At 42.7% G+C, this 16,804-nt stretch overlaps 1 protein-coding gene and 1 pseudogene across 6 annotated transcripts in view; both read left to right on the top strand.

Annotated features, from left to right (window-relative positions):
- The window catches only part of RGS7 (regulator of G protein signaling 7), a 146,336-nt gene extending 145,316 nt beyond the window's left edge, over positions 1-1,020 (top strand). For all 5 annotated transcript variants that reach the window (XM_083732547.1, XM_083732550.1, XM_083732549.1 and 2 more), the window contains one exon: positions 333-1,020. Coding sequence is in view for 2 of the 5 variants with exons in the window: in XM_083732549.1 (XP_083588675.1) it covers positions 333-383 (51 nt within the window). In the remaining 3 variants the exon portion in view is untranslated. The remainder of the gene's footprint in view (positions 1-332) is intronic.
- On the top strand, positions 482-1,033 carry LOC310841559 (annotated as a pseudogene). The gene has a single exon. The product of its transcript is annotated as an uncharacterized misc_RNA (transcript).
- Positions 1,034-16,804: the final 15,771 nt, after the last annotated feature.

Raw genomic sequence — 16,804 nt, 5'->3', positions numbered from 1 at the left:
GTCACTTGAGTTCCCTGCAATTGATTATGGTACACTTGGTGATTTGGCAGCTGAACCAATTCAATGGAAGGCTTGCATCTAAGGTGATAAGGAAGTTGCATCGATGACCTTTATCTGTGATGGCCAATTCAGACATGCATGTCATCACTTGATATCAGCAATCATCAAATGTTTAACCATTTGTTGTGAAACAGCCCATACAGGGTTCCTGTGTAAAATGTATTGATGTTACCTACAGCAAGGTAGGTGCTTCGCGATGAACTGGGTTTGCAGTGATCATGCCTCTATTTTCTGTTTTCTTTTGTTTGTCTGTTTTTTTATCTTATCCTCAGGGGAAATCGCTCACATCAAAGAGATTAACCAGTCTAGTGCAGTCCTACTAAAAGGATCACCTTATAGCATGGAAGCAGACTCAATCATTATACATACTTTGTAGCTCACTAATTGCCTGAAGACAGAGGACAGTAGAACAAGATGTTGCATGAGCAAAGGACATGACTCGTTTTCTTTTGTGTATATCAAGGCATTACAGACTCCAAGGGACTCGCTAACCTTTCGATGCCTCCATTTTGAAAAACTCTCTGCTCACTTTCGCCTTCATATCAAGCTGGATCTGTGTCTTTTTGTTTCCTGCAAGCTGAAGTACAGTGAAAAAAGCTTCTGTTAGGCAGAGTTTATTCACAATACTGTCAGTCGCAAACTGGAAGAAATGTAAAAAAACCCTAAAAATAAAAAATGAATATATTCATAAATATACCTACTATGACATCACGGCTATTGCACAATAAATTAGCACAGAAGGTTCCATCTCACCGATGTAGTCACATCGAGAACGAAAGTCTGTGTCTTTGTCTGTTGTCTGTATATTCTATGTTAATGTTTCTTGCATTTATTTTTATACCATATTTTAAGACAAAAAGAACACCTTTTACTCCAAATGTATTAAAGCTGATCCTTTCTCTGTAAATTTGTGTATGTTTATATTGTTGTTTTATCTTTCATTAAAATATGCAGAATCTCTTCCATCTGGTAAGTTTAAGTTCATCGGACTAGCAGGGGCAGCAACATGGTTTTTACTTCCTTTCTGTTTGGAGATGTGCACATCGTCTAAACCCACAGCTAAACTGCACTAGACAGGAAAGGCAAAGAGCAGTTATGAAACTGTGCAGCAGGCAGAAAAAACAGTATAAACATTTTATTGGTTTACTTGAAGCAACGATGGGGAAAACTGGCACCTGTTTCTGTATGCCTCTTAATGAAGCTTTTAAAGGCAAATGTACTCTATCTGGGGGAATGGGGGGGGGGGATTAATAACATTGATTTAAAAAACATAGTGACAGGATTCCGGTACCAGATCTGAGAAGAACAGCCTTTGCCCAGCAGTTAATAAAACTGAGCCATTCAAAAGCAGTTAACATCAAGATCACACTGACTTGTTTTGTTTGCTTCAGAAAGGTGATACCCCCTGCATTTTATTATAAACATTTCAGTGACAAGTATTACTCAGCCATTGATAAAAGCAGGGCTGGCCCAACTCCACCAGACCCCCAAGTAGTTGCTATGGGCAATGTTCTTCAACCTCTGGAAAGCAGTAATGTGGTACTAAATCTACCACTAATGCACTTTTCTTGTGTCAAGAACATGTTGCAAAATACACCCGCAATAAAGCACCAGGCCCTAGCTGGCCTTGTTACCTAAGGGCTGGGAGGAGTGATATTTTTGCGTGTCCCTTCCTCATCTTGTGGATGGCGTCTTTTTTTGTTAATTTCTCCCAAATGGACTTATAAGTGGGATGTTTCTCTTAAATCCTGCTGGATAAACTTCAGAGGTTGTAGTCAACAATCGTATGTGACAATTTCCAGATGTTCCAAAGATCAGAGTAATCTAAGTTCTAAAGGAAAATACTAGCAAACAAATAGATGGGCTGATTGGATGTTTGGGGGGTTAAGCGCAGGGTCACATTGAAAGGTTTTGTACCACTGCAGAAAAATGTTTAATGCTAGTAAGAATCTAGCAAGCTAAAAATCAAGCTACCATGACCCAGCTCCTCATTTGATGCTTGTCTTTTTCAAGTCGTTTGTAAGATAGCACAGGACTACTGCACAATGGGACTATAACATGTAAGTTTGAAAACCACATGTTTGAGGACATGCATATCACATGCTCAGGCATCAGGGAGACAAAACTGACTGTGGCCTTGTATAGAAGGCAGCAAGTGCACAGTTGATGCTACATCATCATCATCATCATCATCATTATTATTTATACCAGCCACTCTGAGTGGCTCCCAACAGAATATTAAAAACATGATAAAACATCAGACATTAAATTAAACATCAAACACTGCTCCATGACGTGGAGTGAAGCAGCCACCTTGGTGGAGAAATGAGATCTCGTGAGATTTTGGTGAGATCCTGTGACATCTCACTGGAAATTGGTGCAGATGCCAGTGCCATTTCTTTGCTGATGGTGGAGGCCGTGCAGAGGTGGTGTGGCAAAGCCCTGACACATGGGGCCTTGGAAGCACCGCCTGAAGACTCTTCTTCAGATTCCCTCCCTTTACTTAACTTTCAGCCCAACACTATACATGCCTACTCAAGAGGAAGCCCCACTAAGTGAAATGGTGCTGTTATCAAAAAATACTGGAGATAAATAACAAAAAAGGTTTAAATGAAAGCGACTCTTTAGCAGAGGATATAATAGGGCTCCTTGTGCAAAAGCAGTTCATTGGACCTCTGCCCTTCAGCTTTGGATATAGCTACAATGAAAGGTACAGTCTATAGACGGATTTCCCCCTCCCTCAACCAGCCACTGATGCCATCTTTGTAGAATCACAATAGTTGCAAATTCAAGATTACAATTGAAGTTCTTTGTGGGGAGTGGGAAGCAAACTACTTGGAGCAAATAGTCAATGTGTGCGTTGAATCAAAGACAGCACTTTAGTCCCTCTCAGGGTTCCTCTTCACTATCATCTGTAAAGAGAATTTCTTCCCCTACAGATCCTGAAAGCTCACTGTTTGACTACTGTGCTACAGAAGCTATATCATCCTCAGGGTTGCCTGCTGACTGGCAATTCAGTCCTGCTGTGACCCAAAAGTATGTTCACAGCTTGGAGCAAAGCTGCTGTAATGAGTCTGACTATGAAATCTTGAAAGTTATCTTCGAAATATATGAGATGTTGCCAAAAGCCCCATTAACGGATATTCTGCCATCTCCTAACTTACTGGTGGTAGGGAGGTTATAAGTGTTTAAGGAAGATGCAGGAGAATATGGGTCACCAGACAAGTACAAGGAAACGGACAAGATGGAGAAGAGAAGAGTGAAAAGAGGGCTCAGAGCCATTCACTGGGATCTGAAGAAAAAAGCTGCCAAATTCTCAAATGGTACCTGACCCAGTGATTTAGATAATACAGTGGTACCTCGGGTTACATATGGTTCAGGTTACAGACTCCACTAACCCAGAAATAGTGCTTCAGGTAAAGAACTTTGCTTCAGGATGAGAACAGAAATCATGCTCCGGTGGCACGGCGGCAACGGGAGGCCCCATTAGCTAAAGTGGTACTTCAGGTTAAGAACAGTTTCATGTTAAGAACGGACCTCCGGAACGAATTAAGTACTTAACCCGAGGTACCACTGTACAACCTTCCACATTTGTTGGCTCCTAGATGCACTGAGAAAATTTGACACTGGTGATAAACTTCTTAGCGCCAGGTACAATATTTCATTTTGTTTGCTACCAGTGTAATCAAGAAGTTTGATTCAGTTGCAAACTCTGTACATGCCCTGAAACTATGTGAATAATTTGGCTCTGTTCCGAGCAGTGAGTATGGGTGTCATTGTGATAAAGAGAGAACAAGCTGATACAAGGCCGGACACAACTGGGAATCAGTTGCATATGTCTGATTGAATCCCCAGAACTCAATGTCATGTCCAATGGGATTTCCAAACTGTGGCCCACAAACCAACAGTGATCTGCAAGCTTCATTCAGGTCGCCCATGGCATGTCTGTGGACGAGAGACTTCACACTGTATGTTCATATACTGTGTTTTAAGGGGATTTTTATTGCTTCTTTTATTTCTTATATTGTATCTTTAGTATTGCAATCTGAATTCTATAGCAATCAAACAGTGTCTAGCACAGCTCATCACAATTGCTACAACAGACAGAAAAATAATTGAGTGGTCCACAAAGACCCCCAGCAATTTTCAAATGGTTGGGGCCGGGGAGGGTACTTGGGAAACCACTGAACTGCATTAACCACATTATGTATGTAATTTCTGTGGAATGACTAGCCCTGTTAGAGTGGCTACATAAAAGGGGGACAGGGTTCCTATACTTCACTACCCTAGGTTGTGTTAATTGTTTATTATTACATTTATATTCTGCCCTTCCTCCCAAACGAGCCCAGGAGAGCAAACAACAAGCAATAAAACAATAACATCTTAGAAACATCTTAAAGGTTCTAAACACTTAAACTAATTTTCTTTTCTGAGAAGATAAATTAGAATTGTGTGTGTGTGTGTGTGTGTGTGTGTGTGTGCACCAGGAAGAAATGTGCTCTGAAATATTTCTTCTGTTTTGGCATGAGTTCCATTGAGTTTTGTGACCATTAAAGGATTTGAGAGCAAAAATCCTGCTCCCAGAGGGACCTGTAAGAAGCAGGCCAATCCGGCAGATGGCAGCATTGGGTTGTTTTACCCTCAATCAGGCTTGGGGCCTAATGTTTCATTGAAAGAATATGTCTTTAGGTGAAAGGGAACATCTTTAAATTTGTGCATCCCCTTCCCCTTCTGTTCTTTCACTTTTCTGTGCCATTAAAAATGAACGGCCACATGAAAAAAACACACGATGGGGAAGCTATGCAGCAGCAGCTATAATCGTATAGCTAGCATCTTTGTATTACAGGAGGACTGTATCTCTGGCTCCCATGCAGTCGGGGTGTGGCAGCATCTGGGGTGAATAGTAGTGGGTTCAAGAGCCATTTCCCTCTTCTATGTAAGAAAATATGCTTGGGTGGGGCTGTTATGTATTAAGTGATCTATGTTTGCTTGAGCTTGAGTCTGGACTAAGAATTCTGAGCCTCTGTGTTCTGATTCGTTACATGATATCCAATCACAGAACATTTCAGGATTTGGGCCTCTGCCATTGGCCCTTAAACTCTGAGTTATGATTTGCAGCTTGGAAGTTTAGACAGCCAATCATGTTGGGAGTGGGAGTGGCTCAGACCTTCAGAAATGTATATAAGCAGTTGCTTTGCCCCTGTTGTCTAGTTCTGTTAATTCAATAAAGGTTCTTGCTGTTATCACTATGTCTTGCCTCGTGGGAACCCACCTACACTTCAGGAGCCTTGGTTTGCAGTTGCATACCACCTACTTGAATACAATAACTTGCAGTAGTGACTGGCATTTGGGGATCAGCCACTACACATATTAATTCCAGAGAGAGAGAGAGAGATGGAATGTGCATATTGCTTGCCACCCTCTGAGGCACACCCTCTTCAGTGGCATCAGCTGACACGTTCGACTGAGAGGCGCATGCCATGCAAACAAATATAGGAGCTCTCCTCTGTGTTAGTCTCTTTCCTTCTAAGTGGAATAGGCTAAGCTCTCTCAAAGGCTTAGTAAGATCAACCCTGTATCTTAATAAGACAATTGCCCATGGTCACTTTTGTTCTTCTTTGCATAAAAAGTCATCCCTCTGAAACAAGAAGCTTTTCTAAGGCATGGCTCCAGTTCTCAGTCCTCTTAAAGGCATTTTTGTAGTGTGTGACTAGTTGCCATCTAGCTGCTTTGCAAGTACATTCTCAGTACTATTGCTGTTTATTACTACTGCTGCTATTATTTCAATTTGTTTAAAACCATTAATGCATTATATCAGTGATTCTCAAAGGGTGTGCCACACCTAAGAGGAGTGATAGGACAGGATGGCAAGTTTAATGGTTATTATATTGGTTTAAAAAACAATTATTCTTATTCTTAAATCATTTAAAGATTTCAGGGTAGTATAGTATCAACGTAATTGTTTGTATATACAAACAGTATCCATACCTTTCTGCAAGAGGCTATCCTTCTACAGTTCTCCACGACGTATTGTTGTGAGCAGGGATTATCACCTCTGACAAATATGAAAGATCAGACAAGATTAAGGCTTCTTTGTGTTGGATGAGGAGATGAGAGTTTGTTTGTCTCAAATTAGACCTACTATACATGAGATCACTCAGCAAAAGCAAGCTCACGCCTCTCATTGAGTTTGTATACATACTTAAGGTACATATGTAAGAGGCTCGTTTATATTATATTTTGGGAAAGATTCATGTTCTTTTGGAGCTACATTGATTTATACTTTCTGGATGTCACACAATCATATTATAAAGTAGCTGTGTTCTATGTTAGAAATCGAGCACTGCTAGGGGTTGTTTCTTTTTGTTTTCCAATGTATTTCTTATCAATAAAAAATTCAGTGTGGAGTCAGCAAATGTTTATTCTTAAAGTGTGGCCCAGAGAAAAAAAGTTTTAAGAACCAAAGCATTATACCATAAAACGAAAACAATCCCCATAACAGCTACAGCGAAACTTTAGCAGCAAGATTTGTCTAGCAAAAGGCCTGAAGAAAAAGGTAAGCCTTTCGCTGGTGCCGAAAAGATGTCCATAGAGGCACCAGGTGAACCCTGCTGGGAAAAGCATTTCACAAATGCGGAGCCACAACTCAAAAGGCCCTTCTCCTGTCAGCACCCTCTGAGCTGCCCACAGAGGGTGGGGCGTCTGGAGAAGATCTAAGGATCCAGCAGTTTCACCCTGGGAGAGGCATTCCAGAAGATATTGGGTTCCTGAGCTGTAGACAGCTTTATCAGCCCAAACCAGAACTTTGCATTGGGCTCAGACACATACAGGCAGCCAGTATAGTTGTAACGAAATTGGTTTCGTCTGATCTGTTTGCCTGGAACCTGTCAAAAGGCAGGCACATTCTGCACTAATTGAAGCTTCTGAACCATTTTCAAAGGCAGCTCCATGGAAAGCACATTGCAACTGTCCAGCCTTGAATTTACCAGAGCATAGATTACTGTAGTCATGTTATCCCTGTCCAGATAGGGCTGTAGTTGGGCCGCTGAAGGCTGCCCTGCATATTATGTTCCCTGGGTGGAATCAGGTCTGTTCTGTCACTTCCTGCCAACTTCTATCTCTGCCACCTTCCTTTTGTGTATTTCTTTCTCTTCACCGGCACCTAGCTGGCTTCCAGGGGAGAGGCAGGTCACTCTAGCCAGATGTTTTAGCAGTTCAATTGCAGAGGGCTTTTGAAATCAGGCTTGGAGCTGCATGTAGGGCATGCAGGTTGCCCATCCTTGCCCTTCAGGATATTTTCCCTGGGATGGGCCATTTTAGTTTCTGATTTGCAGAAGATTGCTTTCTGACCAACACAGCAGCAGTACACAAAACAGTCCTTTTGGAAGTAGATAGCCTGAGCTAGTTTCGACTAATGCAAAAATTAGCAAATGATACTATGTTTGCATTGGTTTTAAATCAGAGATGTCTTGAGGAAATGAAATTCTTCCTTTATACAATCCTTTATACAATCAATCTTCTAATGACGTCACGTTTGAAGATTGCAGCCAACACTCTGCATTTCTCATATTTCAGGTCAAAGAACTGTGTAAACATTTTCACAATCAAAGTGAATTGAAGAAGAAAAAATTGGCTTGTTCTTAAACTGGTCTGCTTTTAATTTTACCTTAAATATTTACAGATTTCACAACCCTGAACCCGTTTTTTTTTAAGAATATCCATAGTGCTGAAATCTGAACATCAATTCAAAGACATAAATAGAAACAAGTAATATTCCAAAAGGGAGGTAGACCTTTGTGTTGGAGGTCAAGCAATTCTATACATGGGGAAAATCATGTGTCATGTCATGTTAGAAATAAACATGGTCCCAACACAAAGTGGAGATTTACTTGGTACAGAACAAACTGTGGTTCAGAGTTACTATACTTACTATACAAAGTTTCTGCAACACAGAAACATATTTATTTGTAAAGATTATAGCATAAGGCCCAGATTCAACGAACTCCTAACACTGGTGGAGGAACGGGAGTGTGGAGGGAGCAGACCGTCCCCGGCACCACTATTCCAGTAGGGTGCCATCACGGTGCCCCCCGACACATGCTGCACCCCTCCCGCGTGCTGGGCACCACGCCCCCACAGGCAGCACACTACACTCCCAGAATGTGTGCCATGCCCTCACGGGCAGCGTGCCACGCGCGGCGTGCCATGCCCCCAGGGGGTGCACCACACCCCTGGGGGGCGCCAGCCATGCCCACCTGCTCTCCTAGCAGAATCCAATGCTCCCACTAGTCCAATGGGGCTTGCCCTCCCCCAAATCCATTGTGGAGGATCAGCAAAAACCCCGGAACAGCGTGCAGGGGGACGAGAGGAGTGGTTGTTCTATTTGGTGAGCAGAAATGCTTGCACTGATGGAACGATCAGAAGAGCAGGACATTGAATTCCTCCCAATGAGTAGAAAATATCCTATCATAAATTGTCTAGTAGAGCATTTAATACATACAGATTTTCCCAGCTGATACAGTGTGCTTGTGGTTATATAGGAACAGTATTCTGCTGTCTGAAGGAATGCTAGTGTGTGGGGTTTACCAGCCAGTAATGATCCTTGGCAATATTCTTAGAGGACCACAGTTTTCAATTCTGACAGCCTGACAGCCATTTGCATGGCTTCTGCAGCCCCGGTTCAGAAATCACTGGCCACTGTCACTCTTAAGGGTGTTGAGAGGTGTTAGGAGACCCCAGTTCCCCAATTCCCAGACTTGAGTTCCCTGGGGAAAGGGTTTGATTGTTCAACCACTCTGGCAATTGTAGTTATCTGGCAACAAAAAAGGAAGACAGGCTTGAGTTGATTGGCAAGCGGTTTATGTGCTGGGAGTCTTGTGGGTTTCCACCAGGTGGTCTTCACGTGGGCAAGTTCTTTCTCCTTCCACCCTGCCTGAGAACTTTCCCCAAAGGAGGTTTGATGGATTTGAATTAAACCTGGCCAGCGATAATGCCCTTCTTTCTTGAGGGTTAAGCAGAAATTCAAGGTAATTGTGGTTAGTTTCATGTGCCCAAGAAAGCTGAAAATAAAGAGGGGAACATGTTTTCTCTGCTGCTACTGTTAGTTCTTGGCATTCAATATCATGCAACCTAGTTTTTATTATAGCCTTGGCAGATGGTAGGGACATCGATCGCAAAAGTTCCACTGACAGCCCGAGTTGCTGCACCTTCTTGTTAAACTGCTGCAGCCCTGAGGAAAGAAAGGGGTCTAACAAAACTTCACTGGGGAGAGGATCTTTATCAGATGTAAGGCAGATGTTTAACCAGCACAGAAGAAATCTTGCCCAGGCGATACTCTCTATCTTGTGTTGACCTTCCTCTAGACACAAGGCTGCATAGGGTACACAGTGTGCGACAGCAAAAATCTTGAAGAGGAAAGCTGCCTGGACTTGTTCTACCAACTGGGTAAACCCTGGCAGCCAGACCGGAATACCATAGAGCAATTGAGCTATAATTTTGGCGTTGAAGACCTCCTTTCTTTTAGTAAATGTTTTGTGCCTCTGGGGAAGTGGTAATTCTGTACTGATTTGTTTTTGATGTTTGTATGTGATGCCAATAAAAGGTTTGATGATGATGATGATATTCAGGAACATTGCTGCCTCCACCTGTGTAGGCAGAACACAGCCATCATGACTAGTAATCGTCAGTCATTAGCTGATGCCATGGCAAACACACCTGCCCTCTCTTACTCATTATTGGATTTTTTTTTTCATTTTTAGTCCATTTATTAATTTCCTGTAGAACACATTTTGTTTCAGAAAGGACAAAAACGGATAATATAGAACCAGTTTTTGAAAAACCAAAGCTATCTGAATATATTCAAAATCTCCATAGCCTCACCTTTAAGCTTTATTATTATTATTTTTGTGGGGAGAAGGCTGTAAAGTGACCTCTATGTCCATTTAATAAAGTCATTAAATACCCAGGGAAATAAAACAGTCTTAACTTTCTGAGAGTTAAAACAGAACGATGGGTAGAGCAACAACTTTTTAAAGAACGCAGTTCAACCATTAATTCGTATGGTCTCGTTTCTGTTTCTGTTTTAAATTTTGAATGAACATTCTGAACAGGGATTATTATGGTTATTGCAAACATGGCATTGCCAGTGGGTAAATACAACCAAACAGGCAGCAATTGTTCAGCATCATACAGTGAAACATTTGTCCACTTACACAGGAGACAAATTCTGTGCATTACAGAAAACATCACAGTGATAGGACCAATCGCTGATTGGCAAGTGACTACGTCCTATGCTATCATATGCTAGAACTGAGCTATGTCAGACCAGCTAACTATCCACAGAAATAAACATGGTCCCTATACTATACCTATACTGTATTCCTTGAGAGAAAACCATTTATACCTTAGTTATTGTAAGGCAGCCATGACCAACCTGGTGCCCTCAAGCAAGCTGTACTGGCTGAAGCTGATGGGGAGCTGCTGTCCAGGGATGTAGCATAGGGGGTGCTAGGATGGGAGCACAATTTTTGAGGGGGCATGAACCAGGCACCCTCCCACAGGTGACTCCAGTGAGGCCCGCCCTGATTCTTCTCTCCACCCGTCAAGGACCATGTCAGCTGACTGGGCTACTCCCTGAATGGGTGGGCAGGTGGTTCAGCATGGCTTTGCTTTTCTCTGGTGGGGGTAGGGTCACTGGCACCCCCCCTGGCATGCATGCACCCCTCCTCTTTTATAAGTAGCAGGAGATGTTGGTTTCTGTGTGTTGCCACTGTGCAGTGCTTTGGAGTCACAAGACTATGCTTACATTCCAGGGATTCCAGGCTGTTGGAAGTCTCACGGGAGAGGGATGTGATGTTTACTGGTTTCCTGTTCCTTTGTTGCTCAGTTGCTCTCTGCTCTCACAGAGAGAGGATGTTTCTTTTCTGTCTGTGTAGTTAGGAATAAAATGCTCTTTAGCCATGTAGCTTATACTATCTCATCCTTCCCTGCGTGCTGGATACTCTGTAATGGGGAAACATGCTTGGAGCCTCATCAAAGGCTCAGGTTGTTAATCATGTTGGTGGAGCTCGGAGGAGCTCGGTCGAACACAAGTCCGACAGGAGAGTCCAACCCGCATGAACATTTCCTATCAGAAGAAGATTGAATACTACCACCAGTACTCCAATGGGACATAGTACACACACCCTCCACAATCCTGAGAAGACCCCTTAATCCCGATTTTATTTTATCATGTGATAGATTTACACACACCACTAAATTTTTTTTAGAAAGAGGCAATATTAGATGCAGACGCACAATGCATTATTTTTAAACAGGACTTCTTGTGCTCTGCTCCCCCTTTCTTCCCACCCACGGTGGCCCTGCCTTCTGCCTGCCCCTCCATGCCAGAGCATCTCACAGGGCTGGGCATCTGTGGTAACAGCCTCTCCTCCTCCTCCTTCTGGCCTGCTCTCCAGTGGTTGCTGTGAGCTGCCTGACGACAGGAGGCCGGCAGCAGCACCCTGGAGAGGCCATGGGATGCTCCCTTGTAGCTGCAGCTGCCGTTTGGGACAAGCTTGGTGGTGGTGGTGGGAAATAGGGACATTCTGAGATCAAATCAGAAGCCAGGGTGGCTTTCATAAGTCTGGGGCTGTCCTTGGAAATTGGGAAGCTTGGAAGGTATGGAGCCCTTGTGCAGGGTTTCCATGTGCCCAAGCCCCCAGAACCAACTTATATCCAAGCAGAACAAAATGTTCAGATATTAGCAGGGAGGTTATTTTGACCGATACGTTCTTTCTATTTAAAGTTTATTCTGTTGTACTATCATTGTGTTTTTTAAAAATGAGACTTCATGCAATGCTTTGTGATTTGGGTGGTGGTCTAATGAGGACCAGCTCTGTGGTGAGACGCATCAAAGACAATTTGCTGGCTTCTTTTCACTTCACTAACTCTGAACATCCCCTCTCCCCCCTGCTAAATATATCAGAGAAAAATATTGGTGGGTGAGAGCTCTCTGCCTCATTCATATATATATATATATATGAGAAACCATTTAGTGTAACCACTAGATGGCAATAAGCAGGAACAGATCTCGTAGTATAACAGTGGTCTATTTTTATACGCAACCTATATATATTTTCTGGCTCAGTCTGTGTGGATCTTCCTCTGCCTCTTCCTTCAGAGACATGGTTGTTTAAGTCAATCTACTGGTTGCTGATTAAGTCTGAAACACTGGAGAGCTTCTGTCAGTGAGTGTAGACAATACTGAGCAAGGTGAGCCAGTGGCCTGAGTCAGTATATGGCATGCTCACTACTAACTCACTAAAGCCTAATCTTCGTAAGGCCAGCAAAACAATAACATTAAAAAGACTTGAACTGAGCAGGCTCCAGTGTCATTAGTATGAAATGGTGTTTACATCTAGCCCAATGCACTGCAAGGCAGAATAGGCAGGGATCAAATCTGAAACCTTGGAGTTATCAGTACCATACTCTAACCAGCTGAGCTATCCATGAATCATCAGATCATCAATGCCAAATTTGTTTTCCTGATTTAAAAAATCATTTTAAAACTTACAATGAAGGTATTTAGATGCACCATTGGGTGCCTATTCTGCTAGCAGTAGGTGATTTTTAGATGATTTAATTCAATTTTACTTTTCAGTTTGAATACAAGTTGTGTCAAGTGGTAGCGAATTCACAGCACAATTCGAGCACTGCAGCTATACAGTACAAATTAACCAATGGTTTAAATTTAAATTTATTTTTAACAAAATCATTTTATCCCACAACTGGTTCTATGGCTTCCCCCCTTCATCTCTTCACTTCTATCAATTCAGAAAGAAAACATATGGACCTCAGGGTTTCTAATTAAATTCTGAATGCACACAGACATAACAATATAATGTGATAAACATGTGCTTTGGTTCCAAGAGACTGTAAAGACTGTGCTCTAATGGAACTCTGGAAAAAAATTAATGCTCATGTTTCATATGGTTTTATCACAATTCCAATGCCCTAGAATAATAAGTATGAACTGTATGCATACTATTTGCCAGCCATCTAACCCCAACCTGGTGCCTTCCTGATGTTTTAGACTACAGCTCCCATCAACCTCAGCCACCCCCTTCCTGTGAAGGAGGAATTTGCATTTGGAGGATATTCCCCACTGCAACAATGGATGGTCTATCTCCTAAAAATTAGCTTTGTATGAAGGAATTTCCTCAGGACTGCAACAGGGGAGGAAAGGGTTAAACCCCCTGCTGACCAGCTGCAATTTCAATCGATAGCGGCACCTAAGCTGCTACTAATTGCATTTTTAAAAAGCCGAACATTTAATGAAAAGGTGCATTTAACATCACATATTATGTCATGCTAGTGGGCATTTTGACACGACCTATTAGTAAGCTGCATGCTTGGTATAATGTTTTCATATGTTAAATGGACAAGTAATTATTGATTATTAATTTTTTAGTGGTAAGTTTAGTGATATTACAGTGGTACCTCGGGTTACATATGCTTCAGATTACAGTAGTACCTCGGGTTAAGAACTTTGCTTCAGGATGAGAACAGAAATCGTGCTCCGGCGGCATGGCAGCAGCGGCAGGCCCCATTAGCTAAAGTGGTACCTCAGGTGAAGAACAGTTTCAGGTTAAGAATGGACCTCCGGAACGAATTAAGTTCTTAACCCGAGGTACCACTGTATATGTATTCTTAGGTATTGTCATTGTATTACCACACTGAGAATTTGTTTTTTCTGTGAACTGCTTTGAGCCCAGATTTACTATGGAAAATATGGTACATAAATAATATGCCAGTGACAATGCCAACATGTTCATGGTTTTAAATTAGTATTTCTGAGTGGGGTTCTAATGGCTAGTAGCTAAGACCCAAAGAGCTGCACCAACTACTGCTGCATGGTCAAGAGGTCTTTGGGCTTCTGCTTTTCCAAGAGCAGATTATCTCCATGCCATATGGCTCTTGGACAGCAGGCTCTTTTGAAAGCAATCTGTGATATAGTAGAAGGCTCTGCTATGGAAAAAAGGAAAGTTCAAAACCATGCCAAGTCCTGTCTTTGAAATAAGAGCAGTTCACATGTGGCATGGATGCTGATCGTTGTATGAGCGCCCAGTTCTTATTATTCACCAAGCACTTGATCGTTTTAGGTGTGAACTTAAAACACCAACCTGAAATATAGCTGGTCAGGAATCTGGTTAGCATAGTGTAAGTAACTGCAGGGATGCGGGTGGCGCTGTGGGTTAAACCACAGAGCCTAGGACTTGCCAATCAGAAGGTCGACGGTTTGAATCCCCGTGAAGGGGTGAGCTCCCATTGCTCGGTCCCTGCTCCTGCCAACCTAGCAGTTCGAAAGCACATCAAAGTGCAAGTAGATAAATAGGTACCGCTCCGGCGGGAAGGTAAACGGCGTTTCCGTGTGCTGTTCTGGTTTACCAGAAGTGGCTTAGTCATGTTGGCCACATGACCTGGAAGCTGTACGCCAGCTCCCTCGGCCAATAAAGTGAGATGAGCTCCACAGCCCCAGAGTCGTCTGCGACTGGACCTAATGGTCAGGGGTCCCTTTACCTTGCCCACAAGCAGGATCTGAGTACAACAACACTCTCATTACCTGTGGTTTCCAGCAGCTGGTATTCAGAAGCATACAGTCTTCAACCATGTAGGCAGAGTATATAAGACTCCCGACAGCTTCCCAGCAGGGTCACCTAAGGTGGTAAGGTCAAGGGGAACAGCTAGACAAAGAATGATCCAAGAAGTCCTCAACAGCAGAACAGGTGGAAGATAACAAGCGGTATGTTACAATGGCTGTGAAGGCGGATGAAGGCTGTAGCAGATAATAATCTATTGGTCGTCATGGCACTCATGCAATCAGAATAGAGCCTTACTGCAGAGACTGTGTGTTGGTCAGGGTGCACTGATCTACACACATAAAACAAATTCATGCACAGGCATCTTCCAAATACCCATCCCAAACCCAAACTTTTCTGGGAGGGGCTAACATAGTCTTCCTCCCTTTTCCCCTGACTGGATTACTGCGCCCAGTGGGGTCACCACCCAGTGGTTGTAAAAGACAATTGAACTTTGGAAAATGGAATATACGGACTTTGTGAGATAACACAGATAATGAGCATCCCAAACACAGGACTGCCATCATTGCAAGAGAATTGCAATGTTTTAACATTGATATTGCAGTGCATCAAGAAATTCTAAGAGCAGGAAGAAAGAGGAGGTTACACATTCTTCTGGAAAGGTCTACAAGAACATCAGATACATGGAGTAGGCTTTGCTATCAAAAATGATCTTGTGAAGCTCTTGTCAGAAGTCCTTACCAGCATTAATGAGTGACTTTCAACTCTTCGAATAAAACTCACCAAAAAACAACAGGTTACTATTTTAAGCACTTATGCACCAACACTGAGCAGTGTTTACCAAAGGTGTCATGGACTTTGAAGATGCTCAGACTCAGGACGAAAGGGAGAAATGTGCTAAGAGGAAGGCACGTTTGGCAAACCCTCACCGTGATCAACTCCTGCCCAGAAGCCTATGTCCCCAAAGTGAAAGGACCCCACTGTGAGTTGACCTCCACAGTCACTTATGGACTCACTGTTTAAGACCGGGTTCATGGAAGACAATCTTACTCGGCTATGAGTGGAAGAAGAAGAAGAAGAAGAAGAAGAAGAAGAAGAAGAAGAAGAAGAAGAAAAAGAAGAAAAAGAAGAAGAAGAAGAAGAAGAAGAAGAAGAAGAAGAAGAAGAAGAAGAAGAAGAAAGAAGGGGCATAACCATCATGGTGCACAGCCGTTGATAATTTTATCCTCCATGAATTTGTCTAATCCTCTTTCAAAGCCATGCAGGTTAGTGGCCATCACTGTGGCCTCTTGTGGGTGTGAATTCCATAATTTAACTTTGCCCTGTGTAATAATAATAATAATTATAACAACAACAACAACAACAACAACAACAACAACAACAACAACAACAACAAAATAATAATAATAATAATAATAATAATAATAATAATAATAATAATAATAATTTATTTCTACCCTGCCCATCTGGCTGGGTTTCCCCAGCCACTCTGGGCGGCTTCCAACAGAACACTAAAATACAATAACCTATTAAACATTAAAAAGCTTCCTTAAACAGGGCTGCCTTCAGATGTCTTCTAAAAGTTTGGTAGTTGTTTTTCTCTTTGACATCTGGTGGGAGGGTGTTCCACAGGGCAGGTGCCACTACCGAGAAGGCCCTCTGCCTGGTTCCCTGTAACTTGGCTTCTTGCAGTGAGGGAACCGCCAGAAGGCCCTCGGTGCTGGACCTCAGTGTCCGGGTAGAACAATGGGGGTGGAGACGCTCCTTCAGGTATACTGGGCCGAGGCCGTTTAGGGCTTTAAAGGTCAGCACCAACACTTTGAATTGTGCTCGGAAACGTACTGGGAGCCAGTGTAGGTCTTTCAAGACCGGTGTTATATCGTCTTGGCGGCTGCTCCCAGTCACCAGTCTAGCTGCCGCGTTCTGGATTAGTGTGATAAAGTTTCTTTTGTCTGCCCTGAATCTTCCAACATTCAGATTAACTAGCTGTTCCCAAGTGCTAGAGCTATGAGGGAGAAACTTTCCTCTATTTTACACATTTCTATCATGCTACTCACCTTTTCGCTGAACTAAGAAGCCCCCAAAGGTGTAACCTTTCCCCAAAGAGGGGGTTACTCCATCCCCTTGACCATTTTGATCATACAGGATGATTGGCATTCGCGCCG

The sequence above is a fragment of the Podarcis gaigeae genome (assembly GCF_964106915.1).
Source record: "Podarcis gaigeae genome assembly, chromosome: 3".
Classification (NCBI taxonomy): domain Eukaryota; kingdom Metazoa; phylum Chordata; class Lepidosauria; order Squamata; family Lacertidae; genus Podarcis; species Podarcis gaigeae.
This window is presented reverse-complemented; position numbering and strand designations above follow the sequence as displayed.